This window comes from Fonsecaea monophora, assembly GCF_001642475.1.
Source record: "Fonsecaea monophora strain CBS 269.37 chromosome Unknown Scaff106, whole genome shotgun sequence".
NCBI classification, from domain to species: Eukaryota; Fungi; Ascomycota; class Eurotiomycetes; order Chaetothyriales; family Herpotrichiellaceae; genus Fonsecaea; species Fonsecaea monophora.
The window spans coordinates 39,368-52,592 of record NW_019174037.1 but is presented as its reverse complement, the minus strand read 5'-3'; the positions used below and the strand labels follow the sequence as shown (position 1 = coordinate 52,592).

Here is a 13,225-nt window from a genome sequence, read left to right as displayed (position 1 = left end):
CTTGAAAGAGTGACTGTAGTTCTGTACAACCAAGGGTGTGCTGGTGAAGTGTGCTGTCCCCAAATGTAAGGAGTAATCTCTGAACCCAGAAGAATACCAGGGGTTCGAAGGGAGTGACTGGAATGGCGACCAAAGGAGAAAACCCTCTGAGAATTCACATCCAAAAGTCGGGGACCAGCGGGAATGAAGTATTGATATATGGAAGAGGCGTGGAGGGAACAGGTGGGCAGAGATCGGGACTGAAAACGAAATTGAGTCTGGCAAAAGAAACGAATATGGCACAGGGTAACGAGGTTCGTATGGTGGAGTGGCACCTGGTTGACCTGATTGACCTGATTGTGCCACCTGGAAGGGCTTGGGACAGGCTCAGGGCGAGACTTGGCACGTCCTCCTAGCCCAGGATTAAGCATGGAGACCCGAAGCAGAGTTCGCCGGACAGCGCCCGTAACGCCCCCGAGAGCCCCTGACAGACAGGTCGAGAGGGAGAAGAGTGGGGATGATAAGGCTCGATAGCCCCGATAGGCTCGATAGAGAGCCCGGGAAGAGCCGGGCTAAGACCATAGATAGGCGCCACCCAGGGAGATTCCCAGGCCCAATACAATAATAAATAGAGGTAATCGAGGTGACAAAGCCCCTGTGATTGCCCGTGGGCTGATCAGGGCTGAATCAACCTGCCCTGTGTTCCAGGTGTATCAGCCAAGAGGCTACACACTGTCTACGACTGCGTGCCTAGAAAAGCAAAGGAAAAGAGCTGCCCGTCTCAGCGATGGCCATGTTGACAGCTCGTACTCTGCCTTGTTTCTCCCCCGTCTTACTCAGCGCACTGAGCACTGATTCTCCCAGCGCGCATCATCATACGTAGCAGGTTCGAGGAAAAGTCCCAACAGCCTCTTCTTCCACTCCACCCTAACACCCCACAGGTACTGACTGAATGACGGGGATTCCTTTCTTGTGTCCCATGTTCCATCCAACGGCCCAATATATCCGGTCCTCCAAGGCTGCCTCGTGCTTTTCGCCTACTAGTCGTCGCTAAAAATTGAAGGTTGCATAAGCCCCAAACTCCATTTTTGCCAGGCACACTAGGGGCATTGCCTGAGGAGCGTGGATCCTTGTGCTCGCATTTCTGGGCGAGATAAGCATCTACTTCACAATTGGCTCACATGCAAATCCAGATTCCAGTGGGGGGCATGGTGACGCTCAGCACATCTCCACACAGATAACGATTTCGACGCTTCTGGTCTGTTTCATCTCACTTCGGCACTGGTCCTGCCGTGCCAACCCTACAAGTACTCATACCAAGGTTGTATCTACCTACTCCGCGCACCGTACAGAAAGCGATTGACACGGGCCAGCACGATTCTTTCGACCTCTACCGAGTACGCTAACTGCTACTCGTCTACCGAACACCTCGTCTACGAGCTCATCTCGCCAGAATCGAATATGCTCGCGAGTGAGCGGCGGGGACTTACTACCGAGAACCTCTTACCTTCCCGCGTGACATTCACCTGATCCTTTTGCTGACCGAGACCGACGTCCGTTCTTTTCCTTTTAGTTGGTATAATGTGGCCAAATACTTCAATACCTCGGAAAGGTTCGTGAATAGGTGGGCGATAAAATCCGCTTCTTTGTGTCGAAAATCTGGAAGACGCATCCTGCCTGCGCTATTTGGCGGTATCTTGATCACACGGCACACACTCCCAATGCAGGCGACTTCCAATAATAGCCAAGGAATGCGAACAGGCATTGGTTGCTCACAATTACAGCCAAGAAGAGTGTCGCAGCTTCAACAACGGGAGGGATGGTCGCAAATGGTCTACAAGCCCAGATACTTGGCCGCAGCGATCCCTCGATCATTATTACGGGTAGTCTCCTTGGAAGGAATACCACTCCGAGCTCCGTGCGAGGTGCGCCCATCAGCTGTCTTCGTATCGCCTGAAGAACCTTCAGGACGAAATGAGTCGCCTGCAGTCTCTCTGCCATTGGTCTTGCTTTCTAGAGCTGATGGTGCTGCATCCCTCTTCACGCAGTCTTCAGACCATCGAAGCATTCTCGTCTGATGACCGTGCTCCTGCCGGGCCATGATAGAGAGGTCGTTTTGTGAAACCCAAGTAGGAGCTGTAGTTGGTCTTTCCCCGCGACGTGTTGACAAAGTCGGGGTCGCTTCAGTTTGAAGTCGTTACTGTCTCCTCACGTGCTATGACAGAGTCTGCCGGCCCCAAGACCTTTTTTTGTTTTCACCAGATTGGCTGTGTTGCGACTGTTCAGCCTGAAGACCCTGAATTGGATAATGAGTCGTCGTCCTTCATTGAGACATTTATAGATAGTGTACTGAGTACTTGTCCTTCGCATTCCAAATGAGACGGAACCTGGCAGCATATATAGATATAATGACTGGAGATTCGCAAACCATCATAATATGGTGGAACGCGGACGTATCTAGCAATACCAACTGTGAGCAATGACTTGAAGAAATCGGTGACCGAGTCGACCATAAATTCATGACTTGATCAGTGGGAGATTTTAACACGACAGCTCAAAATATGAGGAAGCACCAGGAGAGCGATCTCGCCATTCTGCCAGGTTTTTGTGTCAATTGAAGTGGGAAGGGCGAATAGTGGGCGGGTAACCAAGCAGGCTGCAAACTTGATTTCCTCGCTCCTCACGATCGGATCAGAGATCCAGGCAATCAAGAAGCCTCCAACGGCGACTCATCGACGCGGAGGCGACAACGGGAGGCACGGCACTGGACACCATCTCAAGACGCGTGCCCCGTGGAGATTGGCGTCGACGTGATACTTGGTCTTCTAATTTTTCCACCATTATTCTGCTCTGAAGTCGTCAGGAAATCCATATGACCTCCATCAATACTATCCTTGCAACTCCCTTGAACGCGGCGAGATAGAGTTTCACAAGGAACTCTTCTCCGCAGCAGCAGCCATGCCTCAGTCAGCAACAAGCCAACCAATTCCAGTCCCCGTGCCAGTTGGAGTTGGGGTGGTTCATCAGCCACAGGTTGCGGCAGCCACCACAACTGCCAGTGCTCCTCCTCCCGCAACAGCCGACTTGCAGCCAGCACCACTACTGCACCCAACGTTATCCCATTCAGTCCAGGGCCAACCTCAAGTTGTCGCTCCTTCACCTGTGCATCCTGTCGCCCTCCCGAGATTCGGACCCCGTGCTCCCAAGACTGAAGAGCAACGTCTCGAACAAGGTCGCTTGCCCCTCGTCATGGAGCATGAGGAGATGCCGATGCATCGCCCAAGCGGCGGATCTTCATCTGGCTCTGACGAAGATGCCCTCACATCTTCCTCGTACCCGTATCCTCCTACCTCCTACGACCCCCCCGATGGTTCTGTAACCTATACTCCTACCTCGTCCATCTCCGCGTATACGCCCTCGACGGGGTTCTCGTCCTCAATCTCGTCTTGGAATTCATATGGACCACGACCGAGAGGAGGAAGCGGAGGACCCCAGAATATGGACCGATCCTTCTCGGAAAGCGCTCAGAGTGCAATTGCGGATTTGCGAGGCGCCAGACCAGGGGCTCCTCTCCGAACTCCTTCAAACACCTACGCACCTCCGAGAAAGCCGCCTCAATTCCTGTCCCTCAATTCTAAGAGAATGCATTCGTCAAATACAATGAGAAGCACGAGGAGGGATCCGAATGCACAGTACAAGGCGCAAGAGAAGGCTTATGTCCAGCGAGTCCGACAACCACCACCGGATTGGCTTGATAATGATCCTCGGACACCTAGTATCGGATACAGCACGGATGACGAGACCGACGACGAGTCGCCTTCAGCTGAACACGGATTCGACGATCCCTACGATCCGGAAACACTGATGTTCCTAGGCAATGAGGAAAATCTTCAGCCGACAGAGGAGGAACTACAGAACTCCGCAAACAGAGAGCGCCTCGAGTGGCATTCTATGCTGGCTTCCGTACTCAAAGGCGATGTTGTCAAACAGGAGAAACAGAGGCTGATCGGCACAACCGAGCAAAAGAGCAAAGTAGAATTGGGTGCCGAGATTTGGCTGGGTGTAAGAGCAAAATATTATGGTCGGCCGTTGCAGATGCAGAAGAAGCTCATCGAGGAAGGCCGTGCACATATCGGGCCCATTATCGAACAAATCATTGCCTTTGAGATCAAGGGCGAGACGGTGGTGGGTAAATCACCGCTGGAACAAGTTGAAGAGGCCGTGGCCAACATCGAAAAGTGTGAATGGCTGTATCCGTCACGGAGGGAACTGGAAGCTGCCCAGACCAGGGCTGCCTCTGATGCTTTCAAACAAAGCTGCGACGCCATCATCTCCTGGCACAATATCACACAATCCATCAACACTGAACTGGCTGTCCTCCAGGCGTGGGTCGGAAATTCTGAGTTGGACTTCACCAGGCAAAAACGTCGTTCTAGCAGAGACGGCGATCTTTCAGACGAATCTTCATTTATCGACAGAATTTTGAAGGAAGATGGGCTGAAGTCGTTGCAGGGCGACAAGAGCATGTTCCTGGCGATCAGCGAGGTCATCACGAAGGCCAAGAGCACCTTGATCGAAAACGCGGAGGCATTTGCTGCGCGCCACCTTCCACCTTATATCGAAGAGCTTTTGACTCTGATTAACTTCCCTTCCAGGTTAATCCAGGAGATTATCCGGATGCGGCTGTCCTACGCAAAAAAGATGAAGGAGTCAGCGCAGCAGTCCGTCATGATCATTGACCAGATGATTGCACAGTTTCAGATTCTCATGCGGCTTGCCTGCCTTATCAAGCAAGAATACCTTACAATGGCGCATCCTGAGCCTGGATGGGATCTGCCTCCTTGCATTGACGAGAACTTCGACAAGGTCATCGTGGACGCTCTGAAGTTTTACTTTAAGATGCTGAACTGGAAATTGGGCGCGAACAAGAACACATTCCGCGAAGCCGAGATTCTCGAACAAGAATGGGGCTTTTCGAACGAAATAGGGCGGCAACTCGAAGGGGGCGATATTGAAGTTGCGGAGCAATTCAGTTCGCTTACAGCCAAGTCACTACTCCGGCTCACTGCTTCATTTGAGCGAGAGCTTCGAAGCAAACCGGATGAAAGTCCACAGGAGATGGAGAAACGTTACAAGGCGATTTTGGATTCCGTTCGTGTACGACAACGAAAGCTGTTCAGATTCTCTCGCATTCTGCGGCAAAGATTCGAGAATGCGACCGAATTCAATGTCGGTATGGGACCAGAGCAGCTGCAGGCATTCGCCGAAGCTCTTGTGTTGTCTGGACACTTCCTCGTGGAACCAAGCACAAACAGTCCAAAAGGCATTCATTTTGTGGCTTCAGCCTCGCTGTGGAACAGACCGAAAGAGATCCAGTCAATGCTGGGCACATCGTTCCATGAAGATGACGCGGCGGAAGATCCCTCAAACCCTTACATTTTGATCATTAGACCGGAGGATGATATGACTTGGGAAGGTCCCAGGATGGAGCTCGATGCTCTGGAACTGCCCACTGACGTGAGATTGGGCAGACTTCGTCTCGTGGCTGACGGATCATCGCTTCGTCTGCAAGGTGCGCGGATGGAATTTGCCAATGCGATTGGCAGGGAGCTCGACGTGGTGATTGAACAGCGAGCTAACTTGTCTCGAGTGAATCTTGAGCTTGGGAAAATCAAAAAGACCACCTTCAAACTGTCGAATACTATCATGGAAAGTGTGGAGGTGATCCGGTCCCAGAATGGTGGGATTGCCAGTCCAGAGCTGGTACAATCTTGTTTCGCCTTCGCTACGGAATTCGGAAAACGATCTCTGACATACATGGATCCCAATCGACGCATGATGAACAATATGAAACTTACTCGGCTTGCGCTGGACTGGGTCAGCTTCATCTGCGACGATTGTGATGCGGCGGACCGAAGGACCTTCAAGTGGGCGGTGGTTGCGTTGGAGTTTGCAATGGCGATGACGCGAGGCCGGAACATTTTGGACATCACGGACGAGGACTACAAACGCATCAGGGTCAAAGTGGCTGGCTGTATGTCTGTGTTGATCTCTCACTTTGACATTATGGGAGCAAGATCGACCTTGGCTGCACAGCAAGAGAAATCGCGAATGGAAGCCCTGACAGGCATGAACAAGCGACTGGACTACAACAAGTTGCGTAACGACGAAGATTGTCGGAATGAAATGTGCCAGCAGCGACTGTCTGAGCTTATTGCCATTGATCAGGTTCGCGAGGAACGAGGGACCAAGACCACTCTCGGACGGGTGTTGGAGGGCTCGAACGAAGCTGATCGATCACTCACGTTTCTCTCTTCGTCTGCAACCAATATCACCATGAGATGGCAACAAGGCCAATTTGTGGGTGGTGGCACTTTTGGGTCCGTGTACGCGGCTCTCAATCTTGATACAGGAACCTTGATGGCCGTCAAAGAGATTCGTCTGCAGGACCCGCAGTTGATTCCGACCATTGTCAAGCAGATTGGCGACGAGATGGGTGTTTTGGCCGTGCTCGATCACCCCAACATTGTTTCCTACTATGGTATCGAAGTACATCGCGACAAGGTATACATCTTTATGGAATATTGCTCCGGTGGCTCGGTAGCCGGCCTCCTCGAGCATGGACGGATTGAGGACGAAACGGTCATCATGGTCTACGCGCTGCAGATGCTAGAGGGGCTGGCTTATCTACATTCAGCACACATTGTCCACCGGGACATTAAGCCAGAAAATGTTCTGCTGGATCACAATGGCGTCATCAAATACGTCGATTTCGGGGCAGCAAAGATTATTGCGCGACAAGGACAAACAATGATGGCTCCAGAGGCGCCGCAGCGCGCGAACGTTGATCCTGGTCAGCTTCCACGACAGCCCCAGAAGACTATGACGGGCACCCCAATGTACATGTCACCTGAAGTGATTCGTGGCGATGCTCCGGCAACCTCACGCTTTTCGGGAGCCGCCGATATTTGGTCATTGGGATGCGTGATTTTGGAAATGGCAACTGGCCGTCGCCCTTGGTCGACTTTGGATAATGAATGGGCCATCATGTACAACATTGCCCAGGGTAATCCGCCGCAGCTACCCACCGAAGACCAGCTGAGTCCGCAAGGGATTGACTTCCTAAAGAAGTGCTTCGAGCGCGATCCGGCAAAGAGGAGCTCGGCTGCTGAGTTGTTGCAACACCCGTGGATTGTGGAGATTCGACGGATGGTGGTTGATGATCCAGAGGCCCAGACGCCCAGGAGTGAGAGCAGCGGAGGCGTGTCGCTTCCTAGCCGGCAGAACTCGACAGCCTCGTGAGGGGGTTGGTGTCGACACCGAGTGCAAGAAAAGTGGTATATAATATAATAATAAGACCTGCTCAACGGCCGAACCGGCTCTGTCTTGTACCTGCGGCGCCTTTGCGGCTGATTGTTCTCCAGCTTACGTGATACGCCCGTATCCGTACTTCGTGTTTTTCCTGGCATCCACCTGGTACCTAATATCATTGAGCCGCGGCCCAGGTCCTTTTCACAGGCAAGGAACACACAAACAGCAGGGTTAAATGCAGGTCGGTTTGGGCAATCCACGCCATGGCCCAAATGGGGAATCTTGACGTTGGTGTTCTCGGGTGGAGTGGGAACCAAGACTCCATTCGGTCTTGGGGAGTTTTATGCCTGGCATGCGGAATGGCAGGCTTTTGCTCCATGCTCCATGTAACTTGTACTCCGAGTCTTCCATCCGAGTAGAGCGGATACCCGGTACGAATTCATTCACTCATTCACTATTCTTTCTTTTATTGTTGGTCATAGTCACCCGACTTCCTCTTGACTCTCATAATGCGCTCCCGCTGCCTCCGCAATGGCAAGTGTTGACATTTCCAGTCATGGCTCGTCGGATCCCTTCTCTGACCAAGCCGCAATCCAAGACGAACGCGAGACAATCGCAGAGTCCACGTTGGGCGTCGGTAGAAATGCCACTCTGACCCTCGGTACTGACGCGGTCATTGTTCTAGGTTTGTCGTCTTTGGTTGCAGAGACCTATTTTTTCTGACTGCTTCGCAGATGAAGGCCTCCGCGGAAGCGAAGGATTCGACTGCTTTGGATTCTTTTCTCAGAGTAGGTCTAGGGTCAATTGCCCTAGACAACCCTCCGTGACTGACCTCGAGCATCAGGAACCACAAATACCCGTTCCATTCCTTACTTTAATGTCCTCTGGGCGGAAATCGTCAAGAGCGAGCTCACCATTCATTACGCAAAGCCAACCTCCAAGTCAGCAAATTCCCCTGTTGTTGTCGCATATATCAACTATACCCTTGACAATTCTACCGCGATACTGGAAAAGGCAGAGAGATGGGTCGAGCGTCTGTTACGACGGTCATACGGCCAAGCTCAACGCAATAAAAGGATAAAAGTTCTGATAAACCCCTTTGGAGGAAAGGGAAAGGCGGTTAAACAGTACAGCAAAGAGATTGAACCTGTATTTGCGGCAGCCCGATGCGAAATCGACGCCGAGCAGACAACGCATCGTGGCCACGCGGTCGAGATTGCTCAAAATTTGGACATTAACGCATTCGACGCCATTGCGAGTGTGTCTGGGGATGGCTTGCCCCATGAATGTATAAACGGCCTCGCAAGGAAACCAAATGCCGCTGAGGCCCTCAGAAAAGTGGCAGTCGTCCAGTTACCCTGTGGTAGTGGAAACGGTATGGCGTGGAATCTGACCGGAACCGGTGAATGCAGCACCGCCGCCCTCTGCATTGTGAAAGGTGTGCGGACTCCTTTGGACCTCGCGAGTATCACACAGGGAAATACCAGGACGCTTTCGTTCTTGTCGCAATCGCTCGGCATAGTGGCAGAAAGTGACCTGGGAACAGAGAACCTTCGATGGATGGGTGACGCAAGATTTTTCTACGGATTTCTCGTCCGACTCCTGGGCAAGACGCTTTACCCTTGTGAGATCGCTGTCAAGACCGAGATCGAGGACAAGGAGGAAATAAAGAAACACTACGCCCGCTACATGGCTAAAAGAACGACCCAAGCTCCCATCTCTCATGCTGATCTGGATGGGCCGTTGGATATGTCCAAAAGTCTTGGACTCCCCCCACTACAGTATGGGACGGTCAATGATCCTCTGCCCACCGACGCTGGCTGGACCCCTCTGACTCCCTACCCCAATCTGGGCAACTTTTACTGCGGCAACATGACCATAATGACGGCGGATGCCCCATTCTTTCCTGCTTCTCTTCCTTCGGATGGCCTGCTCGATCTAGTCACCATCGATGGCGACATTCCGAGACGGAAAGCCATCGACCTCCTGCTTTCCGTTCCTAAAGGCACCTTTTTTGACAAGGAAAGCGTACGCGTCCGGAAAGTCAGCGCCCTCCGTGTCATTCCGCGCTATGGGACAATGGCAGAGTCTGCAGGAGACAGCGACCATGGGCAGTACAAGCAGGGTCGAGCGGCCGGCCAGAGCAACTACAGAAAGAACATAAATCGAGACGCTGGCCATTTCTCAGTCGACGGGGAGAAGATGCCTTTTGAACCCTTTCAGATTGAAGTTCACAGGGGATTGGGTACGGTTCTAAGTCGGCGCGTGGGTGTCTACGAAGCGATTGGGCCCAAGGGTTGGGAAGAGATCGACGTTGGCGCCCTCTAAAACTGCAAATTAGACATGTGAATCAATGGGACGACAGATATTACGGCACAATACTTTGTTCACCACATCTGTAGCCGAAAAACCCAGGCGTCAATTATGGAGGAGACGAAACCTTGCCGGAGAACATCCGTTGGCTGAATCCGTCCATCCTTTTGAGTCCGTCGTCGCAATATCTGGGCGGCGGCTTTCACTGTCGCTGTCGATTTGCGATTTCGTCTCGCTGCGAAGGGGTTTTGGTGTAGCAATGGATACAGCATTGGAAAAGAGCAAGCTGGCGCATGGGCGAGGCAACATGGAGCGATCATAAATGAGATACCCACATACGCAACTCTGCCAATTTTATTTCTCCTTAGCTTTGTGTTTTTCTTATTCCAATCTCGAAAGGAGTCGTATCGAAATCATTGGCTATGGTGAACTATAATAAATGCAGACTCTTCAGGATGAGATGCAGAATTGGCCCTGTGATTCGGTCAACTCCATAGATAACGTGTATCCTGAGATTTTATCTATACCGAGTCTATGGGGACGTTGACCGCTTTCCACGCTTTCCAAGCTTTCCATGTCAACATAACCAAGGGTGTGTGCGTGAAAAAGCCTATACTCAAACATACAAGAAGCACAAAGACTCTAAGTGTTTTCATAGCTTGCTCCTCAAATCCTGTCTCTCGTCCTTTCTGAACAGCGTCTTGGAATCTGGGTATGGATCGAACACCACGTTGTTCAGCGGATTCAACTCACTCGCCCGGTGGAACATGTCCTCGTACACATTGCCATCGTATCTTCCGAGGGATGAATCGAGTTGCCAGTCGGAAAACTTCCACGCATCGACCAATCGAACAGCATGGGGGCGGATCTCCTCGAGCAGTTTCATCACCGTCTTTGTGCGTGCCAACGTAATTTGGCGAACCGTCACTGCGGCGGATGAGTAGAATTCTGATGCTTCGCGTTCAAGTGTATGCAGAGCATACAGACGGAACAACTTGTGCAACAACGTCACCGTGTATTCGTCCAATTGTTTCTTGGTGGCCTGATCCTGCAACGCATCATGGAAGTTCTTGACGATCATATACTGGGCATGTGCTGTGGACAAACGCCAGAAGTCCACAAGCAAGGAGTTCCAGGATTGCTTGTCCTCATCGCGGTGACGAAGAGCCTCAAAAGTCAAGAAGGAAACACGCCATGCGAATGCTGCGACCAGGTCTTCGTCGTTGCCAATCACATCGAATGCACAGCCAATGTCGCGACGGCGGATGAAATCAGTCAGGATCCGTGTGGTGTCATTCTTTGCCGCCTTACCAGCGAGAACGCTCCGGGCAGATTTCAAGAGGTATCGGGACACTTGCTGTGTGAGCATGTAGTTGTCGCCCTCCCAAGTCACTGTGGGAAGATAGTCCGCGTACCATGCACCGATACCAGCGAAGGACGAGTACCCATGACCGCCGCAGGCGCGACGACAAACTTCCAGGCCCTCCGCCGCGGTGGTGGAACCGTAGGCTTTCAAGGCGCAACTTGTGGAATGTAAGTCGGCCAGAAGATCGGTGCCTGGATTAAGCTCCTCTGGTCCTGGTCCCCGAGTGGAGTCGGATAGCTTGCCAGCATCACCGGCGCTCATGCGTTTCTGGTTTTCCTGATACAATCGGATCATGCTCTTGCCTGTGAAGTGGAGGGCGTAGGTTGCTGCGAGCAACGGTAGCAGTCGAATCTGGACCATGGTGTAGTTGAGAACCTGATTTTCACCGGGTTCGTGGATATCCCGATCTTGGAATTGTCGTCGCACAGCACAGTAACGGGTGGCAATGGTGACGCCACGGGCCAGGGTAGAACCCGCTTGCAGGACGATGGTGCTTCGAACGAAGGTGAGGGTACCGTAGACGAGAGAAGGGTTTGAAGGGCGGACGTATTTGTTGGTGTTGGGATCGACCCTGGAGAAGCGAGCCAGCATATTGACGTGTGGAATTTTGACGTTCTTGAATAAGAGGAAACCATTATCCATGGTGTTGTATCCAAACTTTGGGCCAATATCACCGACGTGAACGCCAGTGAGCGGTTGATGAGTTTCCAGATCCCTGACCTGTACCACGAAAGGATGAGGGCCGTATGATTTACCGTCGATGAACAGTTGTGCCATGACAATGGCATAGTTGGCAGTTCTTCCAAGCGAGCCAATCCACCACTTTGAGGCAGTGAGGTATGGCGAATTGATTGTGAAAGTCTTGTCGTCGGAGTTCCAGGTAGCAGTGGTCTCCAATCCCCTGACATTCGAGCCGTGACCAAGTTCAGTCTGAGCATAGCAGCCAATAATCTTATACGCCTCCGCCTTGTCTAGGAAGAGCTTGTGCTGTTCGGGAGTACCTTGCTCGCGCAGAGTGACAACGAACATGCTCGCATGCAGGCCATAAGGAGTTGGCTCGCTGATTAGATCATTGGCTGTCTGATATTCATCTCTTGACCATTTATGTTTGACCTCCAACTGATGCAGTCTCTTCCCTCTAGCCAACGCCGCTTCAATCCGGCTGATTCTCCCTCGAAAGTAGTTTTGTGACTTGTCGAAAACAGGATCGGCTTGAAGGATCCTAAGAATACGTTCATTTCTCTCGAGGTTCTCCCGTGTAAACATGAAATCAGCGAGCTGATCGACGTCGAGGCTGGATTTGGCTCTCTCTTGGGAGAGCAGCTCGGAACCTTGAGGACCAGACGGTTTGAGGGCCTTGACCCATTCTGGATTCGTAGGCATCTCGAGGGAGTTTCGGAGGAACCGGAAAGCGATTAGAAACAAAGATAGGGACAGGAAGAAGCCAGCCTGCTTGAATCAAGGGCTTCAAGGGAAGGGGAAGATTGGTATTTAAGCTGCTCACTGCCCTTGAAGCAAGCAGGTGTCATGATCGGGCCAAAATTATCATCGCCAGGTTTGGAAGGTCAAGCCTTGTCCAGATGCCTCGGTTCAAATCATCGATTCACCCTCTTCAGCTTCTTTGGGGATTAGTGAGCCCCCCCGCCCCACGTATTTTAACGAACTTCGTGCGTAACTCAAGCCTGCGGCAGATGCTTCGGTTACCCAGCTCCATTCCCATTGAGCGCCATGGAAATTGCCAAGAGCCTGTCCATACAAGTACCTTGATGTTGATGGGTATATCGAGCTGCGTTCGCCACCTCCACGCTCGGGCACACTCGGAGTGTAAGATGGTGAGGAAAACCATTCACTACAAAGCTGGGCGGCTGAATCGACTGGAATTTTGCCTCGGTCGACGAGACTGACCACGACGCGAGCGTTCATTGCCTTTCGGGATTGACCACTGATTGTCGGTCGGTGTCAGAAGGCCTGGCTCTTACCGTTTGGTTCCACTGAACAACCTCCTTTCTCAGGAGACTCAGTAGATGAGGATCAAGATTGCGTTCTGTTACTTTCGTCTATTTCACTACACGAGCACGGTTACCGCGGTGACTCTCGAAAGTACGGCATAAACTCGGATGGTAGCATCATTCAGTAGCTGAAATAGAGCACTCAGTCCGTGGGACGACAATTGTGGGAGAAGTGTTCTCAGGGGTCGCAGAGATAGCACCAAAGAGGTTGCGGATCAGCGACAATCCCTTCAGAGATTTTCGCAAG

At 51.9% G+C, this 13,225-nt stretch overlaps 3 protein-coding genes across 3 annotated transcripts; 2 read left to right on the top strand and 1 right to left on the bottom strand.

Moving 5' to 3' along the window:
* Positions 1–2,937: 2,937 nt before the first annotated feature.
* Positions 2,938–7,281, top strand: AYO21_09944 (hypothetical protein; the record flags this gene model as incomplete). The annotated part of the gene is made up of 1 exon (XM_022659870.1): positions 2,938–7,281. The coding sequence occupies one exon, from the start codon at positions 2,938–2,940 to the stop codon at positions 7,279–7,281; it is 4,344 nt and encodes a 1,447-aa protein (XP_022507813.1).
* A 540-nt stretch (positions 7,282–7,821) lies between these two features.
* AYO21_09943 (hypothetical protein) lies at positions 7,822–9,618 on the top strand (the record flags this gene model as incomplete). Its single annotated transcript, XM_022659869.1, has 3 exons — positions 7,822–7,975; positions 8,025–8,078; positions 8,135–9,618. The coding sequence occupies 3 exons, from the start codon at positions 7,822–7,824 to the stop codon at positions 9,616–9,618; spliced, it is 1,692 nt and encodes a 563-aa protein (XP_022507812.1).
* A 637-nt stretch (positions 9,619–10,255) lies between these two features.
* AYO21_09942 (hypothetical protein) lies at positions 10,256–12,352 on the bottom strand (the record flags this gene model as incomplete). The annotated part of the gene is made up of 1 exon (XM_022659868.1): positions 10,256–12,352. One exon carries the CDS (start codon positions 12,350–12,352, stop codon positions 10,256–10,258), a length of 2,097 nt encoding a protein of 698 aa, XP_022507811.1.
* Between the last annotated feature and the right edge of the window lie 873 nt (positions 12,353–13,225).